Source organism: Carcharhinus amblyrhynchos, chromosome 11, assembly GCF_965287045.1.
Source record: "Carcharhinus amblyrhynchos chromosome 11, sCarAmb.v2.hapA, whole genome shotgun sequence".
Lineage (NCBI taxonomy): Eukaryota > Metazoa > Chordata > Chondrichthyes > Carcharhiniformes > Carcharhinidae > Carcharhinus > Carcharhinus amblyrhynchos.
This window is the reverse complement of record NC_137334.1, coordinates 24,152,295-24,177,965: the sequence shown is the minus strand read 5'-3', so window position 1 is coordinate 24,177,965 and position 25,671 is coordinate 24,152,295. Positions and strand designations below refer to the sequence as shown.

General features: G+C 40.5%; 1 protein-coding gene across 2 annotated transcripts in view; it reads right to left on the bottom strand.

Moving 5' to 3' along the window:
• vps8 (VPS8 subunit of CORVET complex) overlaps window positions 1–25,671 on the bottom strand; it is a 599,989-nt gene that overhangs the window by 230,969 nt on the left and 343,349 nt on the right. For both annotated transcript variants that reach the window (XM_080198763.1, XM_080198764.1), the window contains exons 41-42: window positions 25,547–25,627; window positions 723–892 (exon numbers count right to left, since the gene is read on the bottom strand). In XM_080198763.1, the coding sequence (XP_080054889.1) occupies window positions 723–892; window positions 25,547–25,627 (251 nt within the window). The remainder of the gene's footprint in view (window positions 1–722; window positions 893–25,546; window positions 25,628–25,671) is intronic.

Here is a 25,671-nt window from a genome sequence, read left to right as displayed (position 1 = left end):
AGATGCGTAGGATTAGCGGATAAATGTGTAGGGATATGGGGGTAGGGCCTGAGTGGGATTGTGGTCAGTGCAGACTCAATGGGCCGAAGGGCCTCTTTCTGCACTGTAGGGTTCTATGATTCTCCTCTAAAATACTCAAAAACTCAGTCTCTTCAATCCAAGTGCGAGCTCCAATCCACCTTGCGTACAATGAAGAGGAGGATCAGTATTTTCTCTGATTCAGGTTCAGGACTACTTGCCTTTATCTCCTTACTTTCTGTCTTGCAGACTGACCAATTTCTGAGAGGTTCACTGATATCTAGTTAATTAGGTAGACCTCTAACTCCACTCTGTGAATTAAACAGAAGCAGATCACACAACCATTTATAAAATCTGACATTCCTAACACTTCCCTTTGAAAATCAAGACGACCAGGCTACCCACAGTGAATATAACTGCTCCTATCATTGTCTACACGTGTGAGCAACTTCTCAGCAAACCTCGTGACCTGGGCCCCACTCGTCCCTATTGCAAACAAGCCACCCATCTTTTTGTTGGGAAGAAGTTGAAGCTTATCACACCATTTTACCTCAAACAAACAGTCCCAATATATAAAAATCTTATCAACTTTGTATTTGTATCAAAGTTGATACAAAGGATAGCCTTTAGAACTAGGAAGGCTTTTTAAAAAAAAAGGAGGATCAGGAATGGGATATAAGTTGCAGTTTTCAGGTTGTACTTACCTGAAAACAATGACTTCTTCTGTGCCTTCCTGCCTTCTCTTATACTGCTGAAGGCAAACACTGCAGTGTTCCTGTTTGGGGTTCAATCCCCGACTAACAGCTCCACGCAAGTTGCAGAGTGACCAATGGAGGTCATGGTTCAGAAGGCTGGTTGTGGTCTCCAGCAGTGTCTGGAAAAACGAGAGCAAAAGAGAGAAATCTATTATTGCAAAACCCAATCAATGTCTCCAACTACCACTCTGCCAATGCGTTCACTTCCTTCAATCACAAAGTTGAATTATTGATGAGATATAATTTGGGATCTTAAGGATGATTGTATAGTGAGGGTAATACTTTGCTTAATCTGGGTCAGTAATGCCTTAATAACACATTTTGCAATTAAGCGATTGCTAGAGTTAACTCCTGCTTAAACTAGCAGCTCATCTCCTTCAACTGATTGGATCACATGATGGCTTAAGTAGATTTTTCTCAAAATGAAAATAGTAGTGCAGCAAAACAATATAAATATACATTCTACCGGGGGCAAGTTTTATCAATCCTGCATTGCTTTCAATATCTTTTGACAACGAATGTGTTATTAAACTAAATTTTATTGTTAATGCAAATACCCAAAATGGCCAAATGGTATTGCTTCGTGCACACAATTCTGCCACACATATAGAAATGAAATGTTTTATTACTGCCAGGTCCCTACAAAGAAGCCTAAATAATGAATGCTGGTTGACAATAGGATTTGAATTCACAATTAGAATCACTGAATTGCAGCTAAGAACCTAGACAACAATTATTGTGTTGTATATGTCGGGATATGGGGTAGGGCCTGGGTGGGATTGTGATTGGTGCAGACTCGATGGGCCAAATGGCCTCTTTCTGTACTGTAGGGTTTCTATGGTTTCTATGTATCGCTGTTGGATTTCACAGTATTATGAATTATAAATAATATACAATGATATTTTAATATCACACAGCAAGATCTTCCACAGTGAATATAAATCCTTCTACAACAATAAATGAGTATTCTCTTTTTCAGAAGTTAATCCCACACACGTAGTCAATTTCCTAAATAACCAAGCTGCAATTTCCAAACTCAACACAAAAGCAAAATTTTGCAGATCCTGCAAATCTGAAATAAAAAGATGAAGTGCTGGAAATGCTTACAGGTCGGGCAGCATCTGTGTAGGGAAAACCAGAGTGGAGGTTTCAGATTCACACTCCTTTATCAGACTCAATGTTCAGGTCGTGGATGCAAGTCGGGCAGTAGCAAGGGGAGATGGGAACGAATACCATTTGGGATGGTTAGTTGAGAGATTTGCGCGCCCCACCAAAGTGATCTCTGCCCCACCTGTTACAGCTCTGTTTGAAGGGAAAAGTGAAATGAAGCTCACAGCCTGCAGAGCAGCTCCACTGTTTTTTTTGAAAAAAGAGGAGCTGCCCAACATTTGATCTCACCCAACATTTAAGCATGTCCCCTGGTCCTTCTTAACCTGTTCAATTGAAACTTATTCCTTCATCTGGATCTATGCGATTCAGTTACTGGCGGATTGAGCTAAGGTAAACACAGTAAAAAGTCTGACAACACCTGGTGTTGTCAGACTTTTTACTGTGTTTACCCCAGTCCAACGCCGGCACATCCACATCAGGATTGAGCTAATGCAGGGAGTAACTTTGTTTGGGAAAGTTTAGAACAAAATCTGATATGAATTGACAATCACATTGAGAAAATCCCTGTGGGAAATGGAAGTATGACACAAAGCGTGTCTAAGTTATTCTTTTGTGCTTTAGCTTATGATAAATTGTGGCTGAGCTAAAGAAGATATTCTCCGCATTAAATCCGTTCTGTCATCGGCACAAGAGTGCTTTGTGTTGGCACTCAAAGTTAAAAGTCGCTAATTAGCCAGGAGCGCTGTCCCTTATCCAGCAAACATCCATTCATCAAAATATAATTTTTTTATAAAAATGAGAATGAACAAAGCTATGAGTTAGCAATGACAGTTTGTGGCTCAATGAAGAAGCAATGAGGCAATCTGTGATTTCCTTGAGACAGCACCAACTCTAATAATGTTCACAAACAAGCACATCAGTACAATGTAAAAGGAAATATAGAATGCAGAGCTCTGATTTCCATACACTATTCCCCTTGGTGTTTCCATCCATGTTGGAAGATATTAAACAAGTAAAATAGAAATATGGAATACAAACGTGTGCAACTTGATGAGGACATAGTATGGCATAACAACAGAAACTGAATTCAATTGATTGCGAGGCCAGTGCTACTTTTTGCAACTCCTTTCTCCCATTCTCCTACGCCCGCGGTATAGACATGTCTCTTTCCAGCACTCACAGGTATCAAAGGATACAAAGGATAATCTACCTCACGCATAGAAACTAGGTGCAGAAAGAGGCCATTCGAGCCTGCTCCACCATTCATTTTCATCATGCTTGATCATCAAATTCAATATCTAGATACCCCCATATCCCTTGATCCCAAGAGCTATAATCTAATTCCTTCTTGAAATCACTCATTTTGGTTTCACCTACTTTCTGTTGTAGGGAATTCCACAGATTTGCTACTCTAGCAGTGAAGAAATTTCTCCTCATCTTAGCCACAGACTAAGAATGTAGATTAATTTAATCCAAGGGAGGCGATGGCCTAGTGGTATTATCACTAGATTATTAATCCAGAATCTCAGTTAATGCTCTGGGGACCTGGGTTTGAATCCCACCATGACAGGATTATTTTATTTTCAATAAAAAAAATCTGGAATTAAGAATCTACTGATGACCGTGAAATCATTGTCAAATTGTCAGAAAAACCATCTGGTTCACTAATATTCATTTGAGAAGAAAATCTGCCATCCTTACCTGGTCTGGCCTATATAAGACTCCAGAGTCACAGCAATGTGGTTGGCTCTCAACGGCTCTCTAGGGATGGCAACTAGGGATGGGCAATAAATGCTGGCCAGCCAGCGACACCCAGCTCCCACAAATGAAAAATAAATGTTGCTATAATGATTCCTAGGAAATAGTAATAAAGCAAACAGCAATTTGAAATTGACTCCCTTTGTCCAAAACTGGCACAGGTTACTAGAGTAGCATTTTTAATCCAGCATCAAAAGATTTAATTCATTACAAAACAGCTGGTATGAGAATTAGGCAGTATATCAACATTTGCAATGGGGATTCAGTACTCAGAGAGTTAAGCAAGCTCAGCAGAGCTTTAACACAAAATGAGCAGAGCGACTGTTGCAAATTAACAACACACAGCCAATTAGGATTAACAGCCACAATGCTTAATGAAATGGAAATAGCAATATAACTGATTCCTTTTTATATCAGCAAGTTGGATTTCAAACCTTGGAATATGGAAAACACTTGGCACAAAAAACAGAACACAAAAGACACTTATTGATTTAGAAATACCGGGCACACGTGATTGAAAGGTGACTGATTATTGATTTACCGTTAAGGGGGATTATTAAACAAGTGTTTCTGGTTCTGAATCTCTCCCCGATCTTGGGGTTGCAAAATGAAAACTAAAATGAGGCTTGGGCATTTTCGATGGATTTCTATATTGAAATGAGTGTCAGAATGCACTGCAATGACAGTGCAGTAACTTCTTGTCACACCCTCAGGGGAATTGTGCTTTATTCAGACCGTCTCCTTACACATGCTGTACACTTCCATTCCATCGGGAAGAAAGCGTAACTGCTGAAATACATTACAGCAGTTTTTGAAGACGCAGGCAACATTCAAAGTCTGTTTAAAAATTTATCTCACTGATGCAGACTTTAGTAAAGAATTCAACTTTTCAAGTGGATGACAATTTTGGAAAAATCTTTGATGTGTGTAAGTCATACCCTTTATATTCTTGCATTCCTTCAAATCCAGCGACAAAGAGCAGACACCAGCAGCCCAGGCACCCTAGTGGTGCATCATCGAAAAACAGATGGCTGCTGTTGAAAAATCTAATGTTTACAGGAGAGATCGCGTTAAGAGTTTTTGTTCAAAAATTAATTCTGAGGCACCTGCAGGTCACAGCAATTTTACCTTCACTACAATGCGATGGATCAAATCAACACTTAAAACATTACTGCATTTTAATACTCTTTCAGCGGAGGCCGCGAGTTGTGGTGAAGGGTGTTTGCTGTTTATAATGCTGTGCAGATCTATAAATGAAAAGGCCGGACACTCCCAACATGCTGCAAGAAGGTCAGCACATTTGCATATTTCAAATTCCCTTCTCATTTACTTTATTTGCTTTATCACAGAATCTCAGAAACATACAACACAGGGGACCATTGAGCCCATCATTACCTGTGCTGACTCCTTGAAAGAGCAGTGATGCCAAATCCTACATCCCTACTCTTTGCCCATGTCCCTGTGAAATTCCTCATCAAGTAACCATCGAACTCCCTCTTCAAATTACTCATGGACCCAAATTGACCTGGATGGAAATCTGTAGCCAAATATTCTCCAGACTAAAAAGCAGTCATCCATCCCTGTCGTCTTTGAGCCGATTTATATCCATACCATCATTTTTGCCTCAATTCCATGAACTTCTATTTTCTCCTGTGTGGCGTTTCATTAAATGTCTTTGGAAAGTCCATAGATACAACATCTACAGCATCCACAAATCCATGCGCTCTCCCCAAGCTTTTCCAAACAAAAGATTATTTGCTCCTTGGCAATGGCTCCCAATAATGCCCCCACCACTGATGCTAAGCTGACTGATTTGGTTTCCTGTTATATTACTCACCTATTTCTTGAATGAAGATATAATCAGAAAACCTCCAGTCCTCGGTCAATATTCCTGTATTCAATGAGGGTGGAAAGATTGTGACCAATGCTTTTGCCATTTCTATTTTTGCTTCTTTCAGCAACCTGGGATGTATTCCATTAGGACCATATAACTTACTAAACTTTCAAAAATGATCATTGTTTTAATCTGTCTCCTCTGTTACTACTTGGCAAATAATGTTCCTTTCCTTTTTTAGTGTGATCTTCTCAACATCTGCTTCCTTGCAAAGACTGATGAAGAGTCATTATTTGGCTGTGCGGTCCACTGTCTTTACGTGAAGATTTAGCTTTGGGTCCCTTATGGTCCATTTAGTTAACCCCGTACATTTTTTTAAGTTTATAAATTGTTATGGGGTTCAATCTACTGCGGATTTCCAATATTTTACTGTTGCTTTCTTTGCCTCCTGTTTCAACTTTCTGAAGTCCCTCCTGTGCTTTTCTTAACCTTTCTGGTTAATAATTGAATCTTGTTTCTAACAGTTGCCCTATCGCCTCATTGTTTGATGTTTTATTTCTCTTTCTTATCCTTTATCGGATGTTCTATCTACTCTTCAATAGAATACGTCGATAGTATATAATAGAATATCCCTCAATGTCAACGAAATGAAGATGATAGTCATTGACTTCAGGAAGCATAGTGGGGAACATGCCCCTGTCTACATCAATGGGGATGAAGTATAAATGGTTGAAAGCTTCAGATTTTTAGATGTCCAGATCACCAACAACCTGTCCTGGTCCCCCCATGCTGACACTATAATTAAGAAAGCCCACCAACACCTCTACTTTCCCAGAAGACTAAGGAAATTTAGCATGTCAACTATGACTCTCACCAACTTGTACAGATGCACCATAGAAAATATCCTTTCTGATTGTATCACACATTGGTATAGCTCCTGCTCTGCCCAAGACCACAAGAAACAACAAAGGGTTGTGAATGTAGCCCAGCACATCAAGCTAACCACCCTCCCATTCACTGACTCCATCTACACTTCCTGCTGCCTTGGAAAAGCAGCCAGCATAATCAAGGACTGCCACACACCCTGGATATTCTCTCTTTCACCTCGTTCCATCAGGAAAATGATACAAAAGTCTGAGGTCACGTACCGACTGACTCAAGAACAGCTTCTTCCCTTCTGCCATCAGACTTTTGAGTGGACCGATCTCATATTAAGTTGATCTTTCTCTGTACCCTAGCTATGACTGTAACATTACATTCTGCACTTTCCTTTCCTTCTCTATGAATGGTATGCTGTGTCTGTGTAGCATGCAAAAAACAATACTTTTCACTGTATACTAATACGTGACATTAATAAATCAAATCAAATCAAAGGCAAATCACATCAAATCTCTAGTTTATACCGGAACTGTCACTTTCCCGAATGCTTCCATTACAGCGTTACTCTGCAATCTCCCTTTCCAATCAACCTTTCTGGATCCCTTCTTCAATAATAGAAATTAGCTTTTTTGGAATTGAGCATTTTTGCCTTTAATATTTTCTGGCCATAATTATGCAAAATTGAATTATATTGCTGTCGCTGTTAGCCAGCATCCTGCATTAATCTGAGCTTCATTGTGTCAAAATCTCTTGAGGCTTTTCATACCCTTTGAAATTAAATCGTTATATTACTATTTTAGTTCATTCCAGGAACAGAACAAGATAGAATGTTGGTGATTAAGTGGATTTAACAGAAGATGTTGTCTACCAAATTATATTTATCAAACTAAATGATGTTCCAACTTGTTCAATGATCAAGACTTCCTCAAGATGACTGTTATTTGGAAACAGTCAGTTTGGGGGCATTATGGTAGCAAAGTGGAAGTGACAGACTTGAATTTGTAATGTTGGTTTGCAGACTGAAGCTATTTCAACTAACACTTTCCTATTGGCAGTTTGGTTGCCTAGATGTTCAGTGCTTGTCATCAGATGAATCACATTAACAAAGCACATCATACAGAATGCAATCTAAATCCTCATAAACTAATTTGATTAGTAAATTTTACTATTACTTTGTCTAAATGTTAAAAATTCATTTACAAGTCGTATATCTGATGAATATAAACTGTGCTTTTCAATATTACAGGTAAAAGTGAAGACACACATCAGTCAGTGAACAATATCCAAGTAGAAGGAGGATTAGTTTTTGGTTGAAATTAGTCATCTGAAAAGTAACTGAAGATTCAATTGACGAAGTATCAATAAATCAATAAAGATAAAGACACTGAACTGACTCAGTGGCAGGAAGCAGAGATGGCTAGATGTTTTTCAGATTAGAAGCTAGTTTAATTCAGAAAGTTTATATCAATAAGGTAGGTAGCAAAAATAACAGATCCTATAGCTTTTCTTTCCAATATGACCATTCTGACCCCTACATGAAGTGAGAATTGAACCACAAAAATAATAGGCCTGAATCATCATCTTAAATGGGTTTTTCCATCGACTTGCTGGAAGAGTATAAATTATATAAACACACAATTGCAGATTTCAAGTCTGCTATAGGTATTTTCTAGGTTCAGCGCTGCTGCCCATCCTGCAAGTACTTCAAGCATTTTATTATTCAGAAGCATCCTCATAATGCCATAAATCTAATCATGCAACAATATAACCGGAGGAGATGTAATATCACAAAACTGTTGCTTTCTGAACTAGATACTATGGGTCAATTTGGAATTTCCAGCATATATCAGGTAGGTTGTGAATCAGATTTAGTGATCTGATGATCTTTACATTCAACAGCCTGTCCATTGCTCACAGGGCAGCAAGGTGGCACGACGAGGCACTGTTGCCTCACAGTGCCACCTTGTTCAATTATGAGGATAGATTGGAGAGGAGGTTGGAATTGTGCTCCTTGGAGTACAATTGGGTTGGGTTCAATTCTGGCTCGGGTCACTGTCTGTGTGGCGTCTGCATGTTCTCCCCTTGTCTGGGTGGGTTTCCTCTGGGTGTTCCAGTTTCCTCTCGCAGTCCAAAGATGTGCAGGATGGGTGGATTGGCCATGCTAAATTATCCCTTATGTCAAATGATGTGTAGGTTAGGGGGAATTAGTGGGGCTATAGTGATAAGGCAAGGATGGGATGCTGTGTCAGAGTCAGTGCAGACTTGATGGGGGGAATGGCCTTCTTCATCATTGTCAGGATTACAGTGATTGGGAAGAGGAGAAATGTGTTACATGACATCAGCCTCCAACCAGAATCACAGAACTGTTATGGTGCAGTAGGCTATTTGGCCCACCAGGTAGGTATAGGCTCCCCAAATGAGCATCATGACTTAGTTCCTTTATCATGCCTTCCCGCCCTACTACCTCCCTCCCCACATACACCATGCCCGTATCCCTGCATACTGTTTCTATTCAAATAATCATGAATGCCTCGATTGAATCTGCCTCCGCCACACCTCCAGGTAGTTCATTCCAAACCCCAACCACTCGCTGGGTGAAAGTTTATTCTCTCATTACATTTGCTCCTTTTGCAAATAAATCTGTGCCCTCTCATTCTCGATCCTTTTACGAGTGGAAACAGTTTCTTCCTATCTACTCTGTCTAGCCCCTTCATGATTTTGAACTTCTCTATCAAATCTTCTTTTAGCTGCCTTCTCTCCAAGGAGTACAATTCCAACCTCCTCTCCAATCTATCCTCATAATTGAAGCTTCTCAAATCTGGTAAACCTCTTCTCACTCTCTCCAATTGATTCACACCCTTTCTATAGTGAGGTCTATCTAGTATTCTTGTATAAATTAAGCATAACCTCTTTGCTCTTGTAATCTATGCACCTCTTAATAAGCTCAGAATACTATGGCCAGAAGTTTGCCATCCTGCCCGCCATGGGAATCGGAGTGGGTGAGAGGCGGACCATGGAAAGGTCCGTTGACCTCGGACGAGATTTTACTGTTTCGGGACGAGCAAGGCTGTAAAATCCCACCCTATACGTTTTATTAATAACTCTCTCCACCTTTTGATTTGATATGATTACCTGTTCTGCCACCTTCAATGTTCTATGCACATATCCACTCAGGTTCCTCTGCTCCTGCATCTCTATTTCATATTGTCTCTTCATGTTCTTCCTATCAGAATGAATCACCTCACACTTCTCTGCATTAAATTTCATCTGCCACCATTCAACCCATTCCACCAACTTGTCTATGCTGTCCTTCTCACAGTTTACAATGCTTCCATATTGCTTGGTGGAGAAGTGTGGGTTGATTAGGAAGAGCCAGCATGGATTTCTAAAGGGAAAATTGCATTCAACTAACTTGCTGGACTTTTTTGAAGAGGTGACAGAAAGGGTCGATGAGGATACGCTCTTGATGTGGTGTACATAAACTTTCAAAAGGCATTTGATACAGTGCAATGCAACAGACTTGTGAGAAAAGCTGTAGCTCATGGAACTTGCCATTCACAAACTTTGAAATTGTCTCAAAATCTAGATCATTAATATATATCAGGAAAATCAAGGGTCGCAATACCGATCCCTGGGGAACACTATCACAAACCTCCCCCCAGCGTGAAAAAACCCACTGACTGTTCCTCTCTGTTTCCTATTATTCAGCCAATTTTGCGTCCACATTAGTACTGTCCCTTTGAAATTAATGAAGTCATTGATGTTACCATTGATATCAAGGTGAACACAATCTCTGGCTGCTCACCCTCTTCCAGAAGAGTGGTCTGCAGCTGCTCTGTGACACCTTTGACCTTGGCACCAGGGAGGCAACATACCAATCAGGAGTCAATCAATGGCTCAGGGATGCCCAACTGTTCTCCTATCACTAATAGTCTTCTTCTTCCTCCCTTCCTGTATAGCTAAGCCACTCATGGTATCATAAACATGGCGCTGACTGCATTCCTCTGAAGAATTCTCCCATCTGAGATCAAGTGTGTAGTGGGGGTGGTGGCACAGAGTGTTTCTTGAAGGGCCGAATGGCCTCCTCCAGCTCTTATTTTCTACCTGTGTCTCCAATGATGGAGCATGATCCAGCAGCTCCTGCAGCCAAACTGGTGCCAAATGCCATGCTTTGCACTCATTTGGAACCCACCAATAACACCGAGAGAGGCCTTCTGAAGCTTGGCAACCCAGAACTCTCTCTGCCCAGGCAGGCATCATGGAGAGGTCACTCCAGTCACCCACTGTCTCTCAAGACAGGCGGGGGCCAAGTAAGTTGACACAAGCTAATGATAGAGGAAAATGGTAACATCACCATGTGGGCCAATGTCCGCCACTATGATGTTTAGTGGCACCAGTGGTTTGGTAACAGGCACCAACACTCTTTGTGGCAGAAACTTCCTGTCACAGATTGGTTCAACTATCAATAAAAATGCATCAAACCGACCCCATTCCCAATGGATTTGATTTGCAGATCCATCATCTCTCACAAATGGAAGAAACATGAGTGAGCCACTTAGCTGACGAAGGAGCAGTACTTTGAAAGCTCATGATTCCAAGTAAACTTGTTGGACTTTAAGCTGGTGTTATGAGACTTCTTACTGTGCCCACCCCAGTCCAATGTCGGCATTTCCACAAAACAGAAGAAAGTTTACCCTCTGATCACTGTGAAAACATCTTCAATGCTGGCTTACTAAGAGGTCAAAACCCTTCGATATGAGTATTTGCAAACTGTGACTTTGTAAACCTGCTAAAGTACATTCAAAGTACAAAAAGTATAACTCATTCCAAAAATCCTCTCCAAGGGAAAGAAAGATTAGAAACCCTGCAAAATTACAGAAGCCAATAAAATTATTCAAAACAAAGGTTTAATCTCACTCAGCTCTTTCCAAAACTGATCCCTCCGACCTGACAAAAAGTGAGAAGCTACCAGCTTAACTACTCAAATAATTCATCAATGCTGTTATCAAATTAAACCTTTCCCAGTATTATAATTTATAGAATAGAATAGACTAGAAACCCAACAGTGCAGAAAGATGTCAATTGGCCCATCGAGTCTGTACTGACCACAATCCCACGCAGGCTCTATCCCCATAACCCCACACATTTATCCTGCTAATCCCCCTGACACTAAGGGGCAATTTACCACAGCCAATCAACCTAATCCACACATCTTTGGAGTTTGGGAGGAAACCAGAGCACCCACAGAGAAAATCCACACAGACATGGGGGGAATGTGTAAACTCCATAAACAATTACCTGAACTCGGAATTGAACCCGGGTCCCTGGCACTGTGAGGCAGCAGTGCCAACCACTGTGCCACCCCTTATTGGAGACTGGACTCCAATCTCTTGGAGTGTTGCAAGTGTGGAATCACCACCCAGCGTAGCTATCAGGCAACGTGGGACTGAAACCAGGAAATAACTGTACAACATTGTGGTTGGTACAGACTCAATGGGCCAAACTGCCTCCTTCTGGACTGTGGGGATTCTATGATTCCATGAACTATGAAATTTACTTCAGTCTCCATTTTAAACATATTTGGTCCTTAGTCTTAATCCTTTAATAAAGTCCTATACCCATATTTATAATGGAAACTACTTATGTAAACTTGTCATGCTGTAATTACATTCCCCTGCTACAGCACCTCTACTGGAGCTGTATTTAATCACTTCATGGCAGATTTATATAAGCAGCTTCCATCATTAATGTGGACACAGGAATTACACAGGAATTTGTTGACAGGAAGTGCACAAAAATTTAAGATTTTTAATATATTAAAATAGACAATGCATGAAACCACAAAAATTAAACAATCCAGTATAAAATGACATCTTTATCATAGAACTACTAGCACAGTGGAAAAGCTTCCTCCTCTACTAGGAGACTGGAGCTTCAATACTTAACCAATGCTCTGTTGGCCATCTTTCCTGCAAATGCTTTGGTTCCATCAGATTGATATGGTCAATGTCCCAATCCCCCCCAACCTTATCTCACAGGCCTGCACCAACTAGTCCCAGTTCATCTCCTGAACATCTGTTTACTGATCTTCCCATCCCAAATGCTCCTTGCCCCCATTTACGCCCTAATCCTTTGACACAAAAACAGAAAATGCTGCAAAATCTCAGTGGGTCTGACAGCAGCTGAGGAGAGAATAGAGGCAACATTTTGAGTCCAGATGACCCTGCATCAGAGTTAACCCTTTGTGTTATGAGACCATTCTCTAGAACCGTAGAATTCCTACAGTACAGAAGGAGACCATTTGGTCCATCGTGCCTACACCAACAACAATCTCACACAGGCCCCATCCCCATGACCCATATATTTCCTCTGCTAGTGCCCCTGACACTTAAAGGGCAATTTAGCATGATTAATCGATTTAACCGCCCATCTTTGGACTGGAGGAAGAAGCCGGAGCACCCGGAGGAAACCCACGCAGAACATGCTAACTTCTGGTCGAAGAGACAGGATCAATGAGAATTTAAAGACACCGGAAGATTCACCCCAGTGTGAACAGCAGAAGGAATCGCTAGAGCTGGCCCTGTTGCTGGAAATTGGTTCTGCGATTCTCGGAAGACTGGAACTGCAACAGAAACCGGATGTTATATCTCAACAGAACATAGAACATAAGAACTAGGAGCAGTAGTAGGCCATCTGGCCCCTTGAGCCTGGTCCACCATTCAATAAGATCATGGCTGATCTTTTTGTGGCCTTACCTGCCCACTCACCGTAACCCTTAATTGCTTGTAAAAATCTACCTATCTTTGCTTTCAGAACATTCAGCTGCTTCATTGGCAGGGAATTCCACAGATTCACAACTCTTTGGAAGAAGTTACTCCTGAACTCAGTCGGGGGGAGAGGAGCCAAGGGGAGGGGAGGGGGGAGGTACCATTAGAGCCGAGTGTGACCATGAACTGGTTCCTGCAAAGGCTACAATGCCAAGGAGGGTACACTGTAATCTCAAAGTGTACTGAGCGGTTTTTGGTCATTTTGGGAAGTTGGGGGGTGGGTATCTTTTCTGTATTTTGGTGTATTGGTTTCTTACTGAGTAATGCATGGTCAATGTTGATTTTGGTTCGTTTGTTACAATAGAGGTTTTAAAACATGAAACCTTGCCTCACCTTTTGAATAGGTCACAAAGAATTCAAATTAAAACTAATCAGTCTCTGTGGGAATCATATCACCTATGGAACACTTGTTCTTTAATATTTACTTTCATAGCGCTCCTTCTTTTGCTTTAAAGCAACTAGTTCTTATAGACTAAGTACGCTCGTGATGGTCTCTGACGACCATGCTCAGTTTACTTTATCACCATTGTCAGTTTATTGCTGTCTCCACTGGACTAAAATTGACTGAAATATAATAATAAGGATCTATCATTCCAGTTATGTCAATTATATGCAACTTTTTAATGTATTTCACTGGGACGATGTTCAGATTCTCAGCGCAATAACCACCAAACCTCAGAAATTGCTTCAGATTTCAATAACTTAAAGATGCAATCCTTCTTCCAAAGGGCCACCCTATTCATCCAAATTACATAAATAGTGAGCTGTCTAGCTTAATTCATGAAATGTTTGCTTTACATATTTTTAAGCATAAGCCAATGAAACAGCTGGACAATCCATCCTTATTAAATCTACATTGTAACCAGATTTTTTCAGAGTTGAAAAATTACTGTACTCAAGCCATCGTCCTGGCATGACAGGCTGCCCAATAACAGGCCATCTCAAGGTTACAGGCAAAGTTCCAGCGAGAGCTAATCACAAAGCCAATGTTTCTCCACAAATAGGTGAGACAACATGCTGATGCATGCCATTTATAAATTTCCAAGACTTACTACAGCATTCAAATAATCTCAAATTGAGAAAACGTTATTCTCCTCTTGTAAAGATACAATGCCCTTCTTCAGCTGACCTTTCTTATCAAAATTAATAACTTCTGGATCTTTGAGTTTTGCTTAGAATTGGAAATGTCAAACAAAGATTAATAGAAAAATGATAATGTGAAGAGCAGAGTGCTTAAAGGTCATTCTTCTCTTCTATGTAACTACTGACACTGGAATCCCAGGTTCAATGTGTCCATCATGAAGGATCCATGTCCCAATTTGTAGACTGCACTAAAAACAACACAATTTCTAGACAACAACAATCCAGATCAATGTATCAATAAAAATAAATGTTTGGAGGCAGATTTTTTGACAAGAGGGTTCTGGAGAGAGAGACAGTGCTGGAAGATAAGTCGCTTCATTGAGCAGATGATAATCTCATGGATTTACATTTAAACATTCTTGTTAAAATGGCTGAATGCTCACGATATGAACAAATTTATTCAAGCTTACTCTCAATTTGAATGGTTTCTCAGACTGGTTTAAAATTGGCAAGGTTGGAAGAACAGGCTCCAGCTGCGTGTAACGGTGTGAGGAACTGCCAGTTAAATCATTCGTTCTCTGAAAAGCTCATTCCAGAAACTCCCATTCTGTGCTGAGAATCAAGGACATTTCCAATCTGTGCCACATGCAGTGAATTATATGTTTTTTTTTACTGACTGAGACACGCTTTACACCCTCCAACCCTACTGTACCTCAAAGCTATGATTTTTATCCTCTTCCAATTTTCCATCCTTTTCTGAAAATACAATTTAATACATCGTAATGACTCTATCCAGCTGCTACCTTATTATCTGGAAAACAGCTGTAATTATCCTGCGATCAGGCACCCAGCCATGCGCACTTCATTTTATCCCCAACGCCCACCCTACCCCCGCACCCTCTGCAGCTGGAGCAGGAATCTCCCAATTCCCAACTTCCTTAGCTTGGATCCCTCTCCTCAAAATTATTAACATTGTGAAACTCAACATGGAATGAGATCTGCTTAGGTGTAGCACAGAAGCAGGCCATTCAGTCCAAGGACTTTGTGTTTATATTCTACACAGGCCTCCTCCCATTCTATCCCTTATTCCAAATTCTTAACTTTCAATGTCCTCACTCTCATTCTCTCGTCAAGTTTCATTTAAATGTAGAGGAGCTCTTATAAAATTGAATTGCATTCATATAGCAACCTTCATGACCACAGCTTGGCTCAAGGTGCTTGACAGTTAATGAAGTAATTTTGGAACGCAGTCATTTTTGGAACCTGAGGAATGCAGTAGCCAATTTGTACACAGCACACGGTCACAGACAGCAATGTGATAATAAGCTGTTTCAGTGCTGACTGAGGAATGAATATTGGCCACTAGAGTAGGGATAACACCTCTGCTCCTCTTTCAAACACTGCCATGGGATTTCTTTTTTATGACCACTTGAGGGGCCAATCAGGATCTCAGTTAAACATCTCACCTGAAAGCTGGTGCTGGAGTAGGACTTGAATTCACAACATAACTCGGAGCTGAATGTGCTATTCGCTGAACCACAAAACCACAGTCAACCATTTTCCTCAACTATTTCCTGTGCTTGTAAGTTTCACATTCAGTGGACAGCACTGAACCTGGGATCAGCATGATCTGAATTACAGAAAACACCACATAGTACAAGGAGAATTGTTTTTCCTTTACAAGGAATTTATGTCACAAAGTAATCCTATGGTCTTTGCCAACTTTTGCAATTATAGACATCACATGACCTGCCTTGCAATAAAATTAAAGTATCAGTCATACTACTCAGTGCTCCTGCTTTTGTTGAATCATAGAATCTTCACAGCGCAGGAGGTGGCCATTTGGCCCATCAAGTCTGCATTGAATGTCCAACTGAGCATCTTACCTTACCCAGGCCCCCATCTCCGTAACCCCACACATTTACTCCACTAATTCCCCTAACCTAGAAGTCTTTGGACTCTAAGGGCAATTTAGCACGGCTAATCCACTAACCTGCACATTTTTGGACTGTGGGAGCAAACTGGGGCTCCCAGAGGAAATCCATACAGGCATGGGGACAAAGAATCAGAATCCCTACAGTAGAGGAGGAGGCCATTCAGTCCACTGGGCCGTAACTGACAACAATCCTATCCTATCCCTGTAACCTCACATATTTATCCTGCAGCTAGGATCAACTAAGCATGGCCAATTAACTGAACCTGCACAGCGTTGGACTGTGGGAGTAAGTTGGAGCACCTGGAAGAAACCCACAAAGACACGGGAAGAATGGTATTATTTAAATGGTAAAAAATTGCAACATGTTGCTGTGCAGAGGGACCTGGATGTCCTTGTGCAGGAATCTCAAGAAGTTGGTTTGTAGGTAATTAAGAAGGCAAATGGAATTTTGTCCTTCATCGCTAGAGGGATGGAGTTTAAAAACAGCGAGGTTATGTTGCACATGTATAAGGGGCTGGTGAGGCCACACCTGGAGTACTGTGTACAGTTTTGGTCTCCTTACTTGAGAGAGGATATACTGGCACTGGCGGGGGTGCAAAGAAGATACACTAGGTTGATTCTGGAGTCCAGAGGGTCGGCTTATGAGGAGAGACTGAGTAGACTGGGACGATACTCACTGGAATTCAGATGAGGGGAGATCTTATAGAAAGATAAAAGATTATGAAGGGAATAGATAACATAGAAGCAGCGAAGTTGTTTCCACTGGTGGTGAAACTAAGACACTAGTCAAAATAAGGGGAAGTAGATTTAGGACTGAATTGAGGAGGAACTTCTTCACAGAAAGAGTTGTGAATCTGTGGAATTCCCTGCCTGGTGAAGCAGTTGAGGCTACCTCATTGAATGTTTTTAAGGCAAGGATAGATAAATTTTTGAACAGGAAAGGAATTAAGGGTTATGGTGAGCTCAGTCCACAAAAAGATCAGCCATGATCTTATTGAATGGCGGAGCAGGCTCAAGGGGCCAGATGGCCTACTCCTGCTTCTAGTTCTTAAGTTCTTATGAAAGTGCAAACTCCACACAGACAGTTGCCCAAGCTGGGAATCGAACCTGGGTCCCTGACGCTGTGAAGCAACAGTGCTAACCACTGTGCTGCCCTAAAAGTAAGTGGATTCAAGAGGAGAACAAGAATTGGGTTTGGCTGCCATGGCCAAACCCAGTAGTCACCAGTACTCACCATATTAGACACATAGAAAAGTTATATATTGCACAGAAAGAGTCCATTCAGCCCACTGCTTCTGTCTGGCCAAAAGGGAGAGAAGGAAACTTTCCAACACCTGATCCGTAGCCTTGCAGGTTCCAGCTCTTCAGATAGAGATCCAGGTAAACAAGTTGAGCATGTCAGCCTCAAACTCCAACTTGGGCAGTAAATTCCAGATGGCCACCATCCTCTTGGTGAAAAGGTTTTTCCTCATGACCCCTCTAATCATTCTACCAATCACCTGAAATCTATTCCCCTCATAATTTTGTGTGCTTCAATTAGGTCACATCCTAGTTCCAAGAAAGACAACCCTAACCTATCCAATCTCTCCTCATTGTTACAATTTTCAAGCTCTGGTTCCATTCTTGTAACTTGTCTGAAGGATAACGATGTCCTTCCTGCAGGGTGCGACCAGAGCTGTACACAGAATTCCAGCTGTGGCCTAACCGCTGTTTTATATCATTTCAGCATTATTTCCCTGCTTTTGTGTTCAATATTTTATTCATGGACTCACAAATAAAGAATGTCCAAGAGAACAGAGAGAACAGTACATACAGGACTGCCCACAAGTATTTAACAATTCCTTGGGGATAGAAAGTGATTTAAAAAGTACAAAATCCATATCACAGACTTTGTGCGATTTACTGGGGAAGAAGCAACCCATAAGACATGGTTGCTTATGTTTCCACAATTACCTCAAATGCTCTCAACTCGACCATTCTATCCAGACCATGCAGCAGCTCTGAACTTTTGTGAGAATCCTAGAAATTAAAATGCTAATACCATAGACCACTTGTTACAAAAGAACTGGTAGCAAGGTATTAAAGTATGAACATTTGTCTTGGGTGAAGGTTAAATTTTACTCAAACATTGCTGTCTGCCACCTTTTCAGTTAATTGCATACAGAGCTTGGCCTTGCATTGCTTACATAATATACTAGAATAATGACAGTTCACCCTGATCAGTCATGGCGCTGTTCCTCTTGGCAAATCGCTTTGAAGTGGAAATGTGGATTTGTATTTGCGGTTTGAAAAGACCTTATTTTCTAGAAATCAGCAAATCAAAACATAGCATTCAACCAGCATGCCAGAAAGAACAGGAGTGAAACGAGTTCCAGTAATGCTGAAGTGTTGGATGGTAAAGTGCAGAAGATAAATTAGGAACAAAGTTGTTAACTTTGAAATTTATGAAACATCGGCCTATCCTTTTTCAGAGGAAATAAACCAAGTCAATGATGACCACCCCCCCGCCCAGCCCCCCAAAAGGGTGACTGCTCACACGAACATTTCATCAGAGGTTTCTGGGCTATGATTCCAAAACACTCTATGAAATCATACAATGATTTCCAAGTCTGTCGAGTGCTTTAATATTCTTGCGTTTTGGAATTGAGCATACCCTGATGCTAAAACAGCCCCAGCATTACTTTCCTGTTCTGCCAAGCTACCTCCAATCAGCAGAAAAATCTTTATCGAAGGAGTTAGCCTGACAGATTCTATATGATATATAATCAGATGAAAATAATCCAATGGGTTCAATAGTTAAAAATCCAAGTAAATGTAAAGAACCATTATTTGGAGAACCAATTAAACACTACAAGATAGATAATCTTAGTACTCCCCACATTCCACACGAATCAAAGCCAATGGCAATCAAGAGCTGGGTAGTCCTGCTAAACAAGGCAAGATTGAGATTCATTGTAGACCTGCCAAATTAGAAATAATTGATGTAACATGACTAACTATTCCACCAAGCCTTCTTAAAGGCTTAAAATCAGTCCAAGATGTTTCCGAAAACTGAGTTGGATGGCATTCTGAAACCACCATCAGGCTCTCTACTCAAAGTGAAAAACTATTTCACTGTTCAAGCAATTTTTGTTCGGAAAAAGCAGTGTCTTGTGCAAATGAAGTGGCTCTACATTGCTCTAGATTTATATACTGACCTAGCTCTATTATCATGATGGAAAAAGACTCAGACTTCCTAACGTGAGATTTTGGGTTCCTATTTTGATTCACGATAAAGAATTTAAAAAATGGAAGAGCAAATGTAGCTGAAGTTAGAAAATCAGGTCATTTAGAAATTAGGGGGTGGGGGGATCTTGGAGCTGTTGATTCCACATGTCAGGGTGCAGAATTTAAGTAGCATTTTCTTCCTCTAAAGAAATCAAATCCCTTCAGGGCCATTTAATATCAGGATGTCAGAGAGTGTTAAGAGGGCAGTAAAGAATTATCAGTGCAGCTCTATGTTTTATTTTCTCCAGAACTCAAGTTAAAGAAATAGAAGAAAAGCATTTAAATCTTGTGATCTTAAGAGAATGGTAGTTCATTAATGATCTGTTTTGATCTGTGTCTGTGTGGAACAGAAATTTGAAAATGTTAGACATTACTAAAAGCGCTAAGTTCAAAAGAAATTGAATCATCTAAATGTCACATCAATGTATGATAGCAGCTTAGCCACATTGATCCTCTGGTACTGAGGCCAGGCAGGCTGACCTGTGGAATTTCAGGGTAACTTGACCATTTATATGTATTTTCATGTTATATTTACTGTGGTAAGCTAACAAGGTGAAGATGCCATTTTTATTAATATATTGTCTAAAAATCTCATGATTGTATAATCACACAATCTTGTATAATCTTGTATAATCTTGTATAATCACTTTGTAAATCTCATGATTGTATAATCACACAATCTTATTAAATCACTGGCCAACATCAGATGATTGGATGGAGCAGTGAAACTCAATTAAATGGTAATTGAAGAATAATTAATTAATCATCAAGTAGTTACTGAAGACTGGGTCCTTTTATCTATGAGGGGAGAATACAGGCAGTTATCCAAAGATACTAATCCCTGTGGCCTGGCCTTGGATGACGAAGATCAACATCCATAACGAATAGAAGCTTGTATAATTTTAGATAACGAGAACATTTTGAAATGCCCATTGTCTTCTTGCTAAGGCAATGTGTGCAAATAGTCAATTCAATGAAATTAACCCAACAAAAACATTAACCAATTGGCTGACAACAAGAAGTCTGAATCAAAGTGAACTCACGTCAGGTTGGAAATAATGGTTTTGTATCTAGACCGAGTGAACACTGCAGTTGTAAGTGTGAGCCTAGTCATTCTTGTACATGCCGTGTGTTCTCAGGAACAAGGTATCAGAGAACCTGTGTTGGTGCAGGGACCCAAGGTGGTTTACACACAATTCTACTCAGGTTGATCATCCAGTTGAAGTTGTGAAGTTTGTTGTGTATTTTCAATAAGTTTATCTTTCTCCTTTTACCCTTTTTAAATATTTGACATTATTTGCTACTTCAGTGTCCAGTTCTTTCCTCTGATAATTCAGTCTCTTTCAAATCTACAACAGCTTCAAAGGGTTAATAGGAATCCAGTAATTGCACATGTACAGCTAAACTTAACAGAATATTAAAAACCCCTTCAAAAAAACTCTCAAAATGTTGGGATGTGAGGGTGAGTAATCACTCCTGACACTAATGACACATCAAGTTGCAAGAATCATTAGCAAGTCGCTCTTTGCCTTTCCACACAGCTGAATGCTGTGACTGTGCTTGTCCAGAGGCATAACTGATCAGAACTGTAATCATATTTGAATAAGTTTAATACAGGGACAGGATATTGGTATTTTAACTATAAGTTTTTATTTCTTTGATATACACTTCTTCAACATCTGAACATTGTCAATGAGTTAAAGGTGAGCTTTGACCAGTCTATTATACGGTAGTGACAGTCTATTTACTCTGGGCACAGCAGAAACCAGCCTCCAAAGTATTACAATTCCCACAGGAACATTTTTAACAGAAAGGAATATCCATGGCATCAAGGGAAATAACAAGGACCAGATTTTAGTTCTTAAGACCTTTACTGTAAGAAACAAACTAAAATCAACACTGATCAAGCATTAACCTGATCTGATACAAAATAAATGAAAAGTAAGTTTTACATTAACTAACGCAAACAAAATATACTCCATGAAACTATTTTACTTTCTGGCATACTACTGGCAGATATGTGGCATTACAGAGACAGTCTCAAAGTCACTCCTAGCTCTCCAGCAGAGGTTTACCACTTCCCATGTCACATGGAAAATTCCAGTTTGAAAATTGCTAGATATGATTATCAAAAACCAGGTACACCTCAACAAATCCCCCTCTCCCTCAGGCCATGATAGTCCTAACCAATCCAGGATTCCAGAGACTTTGGGATCTTTTAAAAGCAGTTGTTCGTCTGCTCCCCATTATTTCCTCCAGAGCAATGAAGAGCTATTTCTGGGAGAATTCCATTTTTACTCCTGCCCATATCTCAGCAGTCCTTTGCTCTTTGAGACACTGAAAGATGCTAAATCATCCACTGGAAACCCCAGGGCTTTCTATTTATTATACTCTGACAGTCCAAAGATGTGCAGGTTAAATTGATTGGCAATGCTAAATTGCCCCTGTGAGGGGTTAGATGGGTAAATAAATAGGGTTATGGGGGTAGGGCCTGGACTTGATGGGCTTCCTTTTGCACTGTAGGGATTCTATGATTTCTCTTCCTAAGGCAATCTGAGACCACATGAGTATTTCTTTGAACTGAGGTGTTTACCAGGAATTTATAATCATTCCTTTCTTTCTTACACTTAAAGGGACATTTCAAAACATAATCCTCTTGGAAAGAACTTAAAAATAATCTCTATGAACTAGGAAAAAACAGTATCCATGACCAAAATGCCTCCCAATAACAATATAGTGAGTAGAGGACAGTTACATTTCTTTTTAATTCATTCATGGGACATGGGCGTCAGGGACTGGCCAGCATTTATTGCCCATCTCTAGGTGCCCTTGGAGGGCAGTTGAGACATTGCTATAGCTCTGGAGTCACATGTAGGTCAGACCGGGTAAGGATGGCAGATTTCCTTCCCTAAAGGACATTAGTGAACCAGGTGAAAAATCGACAATGGTTTCATGGTCACCCGTAGGTTCTTAATTCCAAATAATTTTTTTTACTGAATTCAAATTCCACTATCTGCTATGGTGGGATCCAAACCTGGGTCCCTAGAACATTAGCTGGGTTTCTGGATTAATAGTCTAGCACTAGTACCATAAGGCCATCGCTTCACAATATTATTTGTATAAAATCAATCCCAGTCACTTATTACACTGCAGTCTTTAGGTGATTGGCAGGACAATTATCCCCATTCTGGCTACAAATAATGGGGTCAGTAAATGCAGCTACATTCCTTATATCCTCTTCTTTATTCCATACAAGTTTTCAATAATTAGCTTTCATCTTAGACAAAGAGAAACTCTTCTGAATTCAGTACACAGAAATTTCCTAAATCTCCCCAAACATTCACAAGTTGAGCTATTGGAATGCCAGAGTTACAAATGCTCATTAATAATGGAAAATGAAATCTACATTTGCAAACTGATACTGAAGAGCAAGTGGGACAACAGAAAGCAAACAGACCCATTGATACGTGCAAACAAATGTAGATTGAGAAATTAAATTAACTTTTGCAGAAGGTGCAGACATCAGCAAACATTTCATGCTCATGCATCCAAGGTTTTAATTAAAGCTTTAGCAAATAGCCTGTTTCTTAATTTTCCTCTCAGACTTTTCTGAAGCACCTGCAGTGTCTCCAAATTTGCAGACAACACTAAGCTGGGTAGCAGTGCATGCTGTAAGGAGGATGTTAAAGGGCTGCAAGGGTGACTTGGACAGGCTGGCTGAGTGGGCAAATAATTGACAAATGCAATATAATGTAGATAAATATGAGGTTATCCACTTTGGTGGCAAAAACAGGAAGGAAGATTATTATCTGAATGATGGCAGTTTAGGAAAAGGGGAAATGCAACGTGATCTGGATGTCATAGTGGAACAGCCGCTGTAGGTTGGCGCGCGGGTACAGCAGGCAGTGAGGAAAGCTGGCCTTCATAGCAAGAGGATTTGAGTATACGAGTAAAAATATTTTGCTGCAGTTATACAGGGCCTTGGTGAGGCCACTTATAGGAACGTAGAACAGTACAGCACATGAGAGGCCCTTCAGCCCTCAATGTTGTGCCGAGCTATGTCTGAACCCAATATCAAATGATTCCACTCCCTATCATTCTGGTGCGTTCCATGTGCTTATCCAATAACTAAAGTGTCCGACTCCACTACCACAGCAGGCAGTGTATTCCCACACCCCAACCACTCTCTGAGTGAAGAATCTACCTTGGACATCCCTCCCATATCTTCCACCATATCTTCCAACAGAAGATCGCACTTATAGTTATGCCCCCTAGTAACAGCTACATCCATCTGAGGAAATAGTTTCTGAACATCCACTCCATCTATCCCCCTTATCATCTTTTAAACTTCTATTAAGTCGTCGAGTATTGTGTGCAGTTTTGGTCTCTTAGTCTGAGGAAGGACATTCTTAATATTGAGTGAGTCCAGCGAAGGTTCACCAGACTGGTTCCTGGAATGGAGGACTGACATATGAAGAGAGACTGGATCGACTGGGTTTGTATTCACTGAAATTTAGAAGAATGAGAGGGGATCTCATAGAAACATATAAAATCCTGATGGGACTGGACATGAGATGTGGGAAGAATATTTCTTATGTGGGGTGGCGGGGGAGGGGTTCACAGTCCAAGAGAAAGGGGTAAGCCATTTAGGACTGAGATGAGGAAGAACTTCTTCAGTCAGAGTTATGAACCTGTGGAATTCCCTACCACAGAAAGCTGTTGGGACCAGTTTGATGTTCAAGAGGGAGCTGGACATGGCCCTTGTCATTAATGGGATCAAGAGATATGGAGTGAAAGTGGGAGTGGGATACTGAAAGTGCACGATCAGCCATGATCACATTGAATGGTGGTGCAGGGCTTCAAGGGCTGAATGGCCTACTCCTGCACCTATTTTCTATGTTTCAAAAGGACTAATGCGAGTAATATGGCAAGACAACAGAAGATCACACTTCCTTTAGCAAAAACATCCAGGCTTTGTCTTTTTGTTTCCTTATTTTCACCACTGATTTTTCTCCTCGTGTCCATCTATTCCTGAAGACAATGACACAAGCTGACTGACTCCTGGTGCCTCAAAAAAAGGCCATTCCTCATGCACGAGCCAGAAGTGTAGAATACTGCAAATTCACTCACCATCAACAACTGAATCGAGTCAGACTTGGTGACCCCAATTTTAATACCAGCTATGGGCAGGAAAGGGTTGAGTAAGGATCAAATCCTAAAAATCAAAATATCTCTTCCAAACCAGAATTTCTTTTTAAAATGTCCTCCTTCACATCATTTGTGAATAGAGTAAACACTGTAGAGCTCTTAGCAGAGGCCTGAGGAGGTTCACTATTCACTGGTAGCCAACAAATGCATTTCATTGTCAACACTTTCCATTCTAAATATTGGTCAAGCTGGCTGGTGTGCCATTAATTCCATAAATTTTAATCATTCTGTTAAGTCTTACATGTGGAACTATTTTAAATACTATCTTAGAACCTAACAAGATTTTAGCTACTGGACTGCTTTCTCTAACCAATTCCATTATATCCGCAAAGAATTTCTGACACATGTGCGGGCTTGACAATCTCCTTGTACATCTCTGCCAACCATTAATCATGGTCTCTTTGGATAACAACTGATTATCAACTGGAATAAAATGCTAAGAATTTTTGCCACTGAAGAAGTCATAGCTAAATTCTTCTACATTTTCAAGTTCATATCTGTAATGGGAAACCCCGTTTGTACAATGTAGTTAGATTGCTGCACTGTATCCAAGCCAAATCTATAGCTGACCCGAGAGTCCATTAAAGGAGGAATTGAAAATTCTATGTTGCCTCACAATGTCCCAAGGAACTTCAGAGCTAATGCAGTAAGTACTTTGCAAGCACTTCTGAATTGTAGTCAACATTGTAAGGTTGGGACACTGATCAAAAGTGGAAAATAAATCTACCACTTGGTGAGCAAAATAGTTATTTCACCTTTAATCCCTTGAAAAGACACACAACGTGCTACATCATTGGCAAGGTGGTGGGGATGCGTGGATTGCAGATGGAAGACTCACTGATATTTGAGAACAGATTCCCTGGTTACTCACTTGCTCATAATTGAAGGTATCCAACATTCCAAGTATAAGTGTTTGAATTTCTCCAAGTTTTCCCTTTCCATACATTGGATCCTGCAAATAACCAGAAAGGACACGAGTTATTGTAAACAGCACAT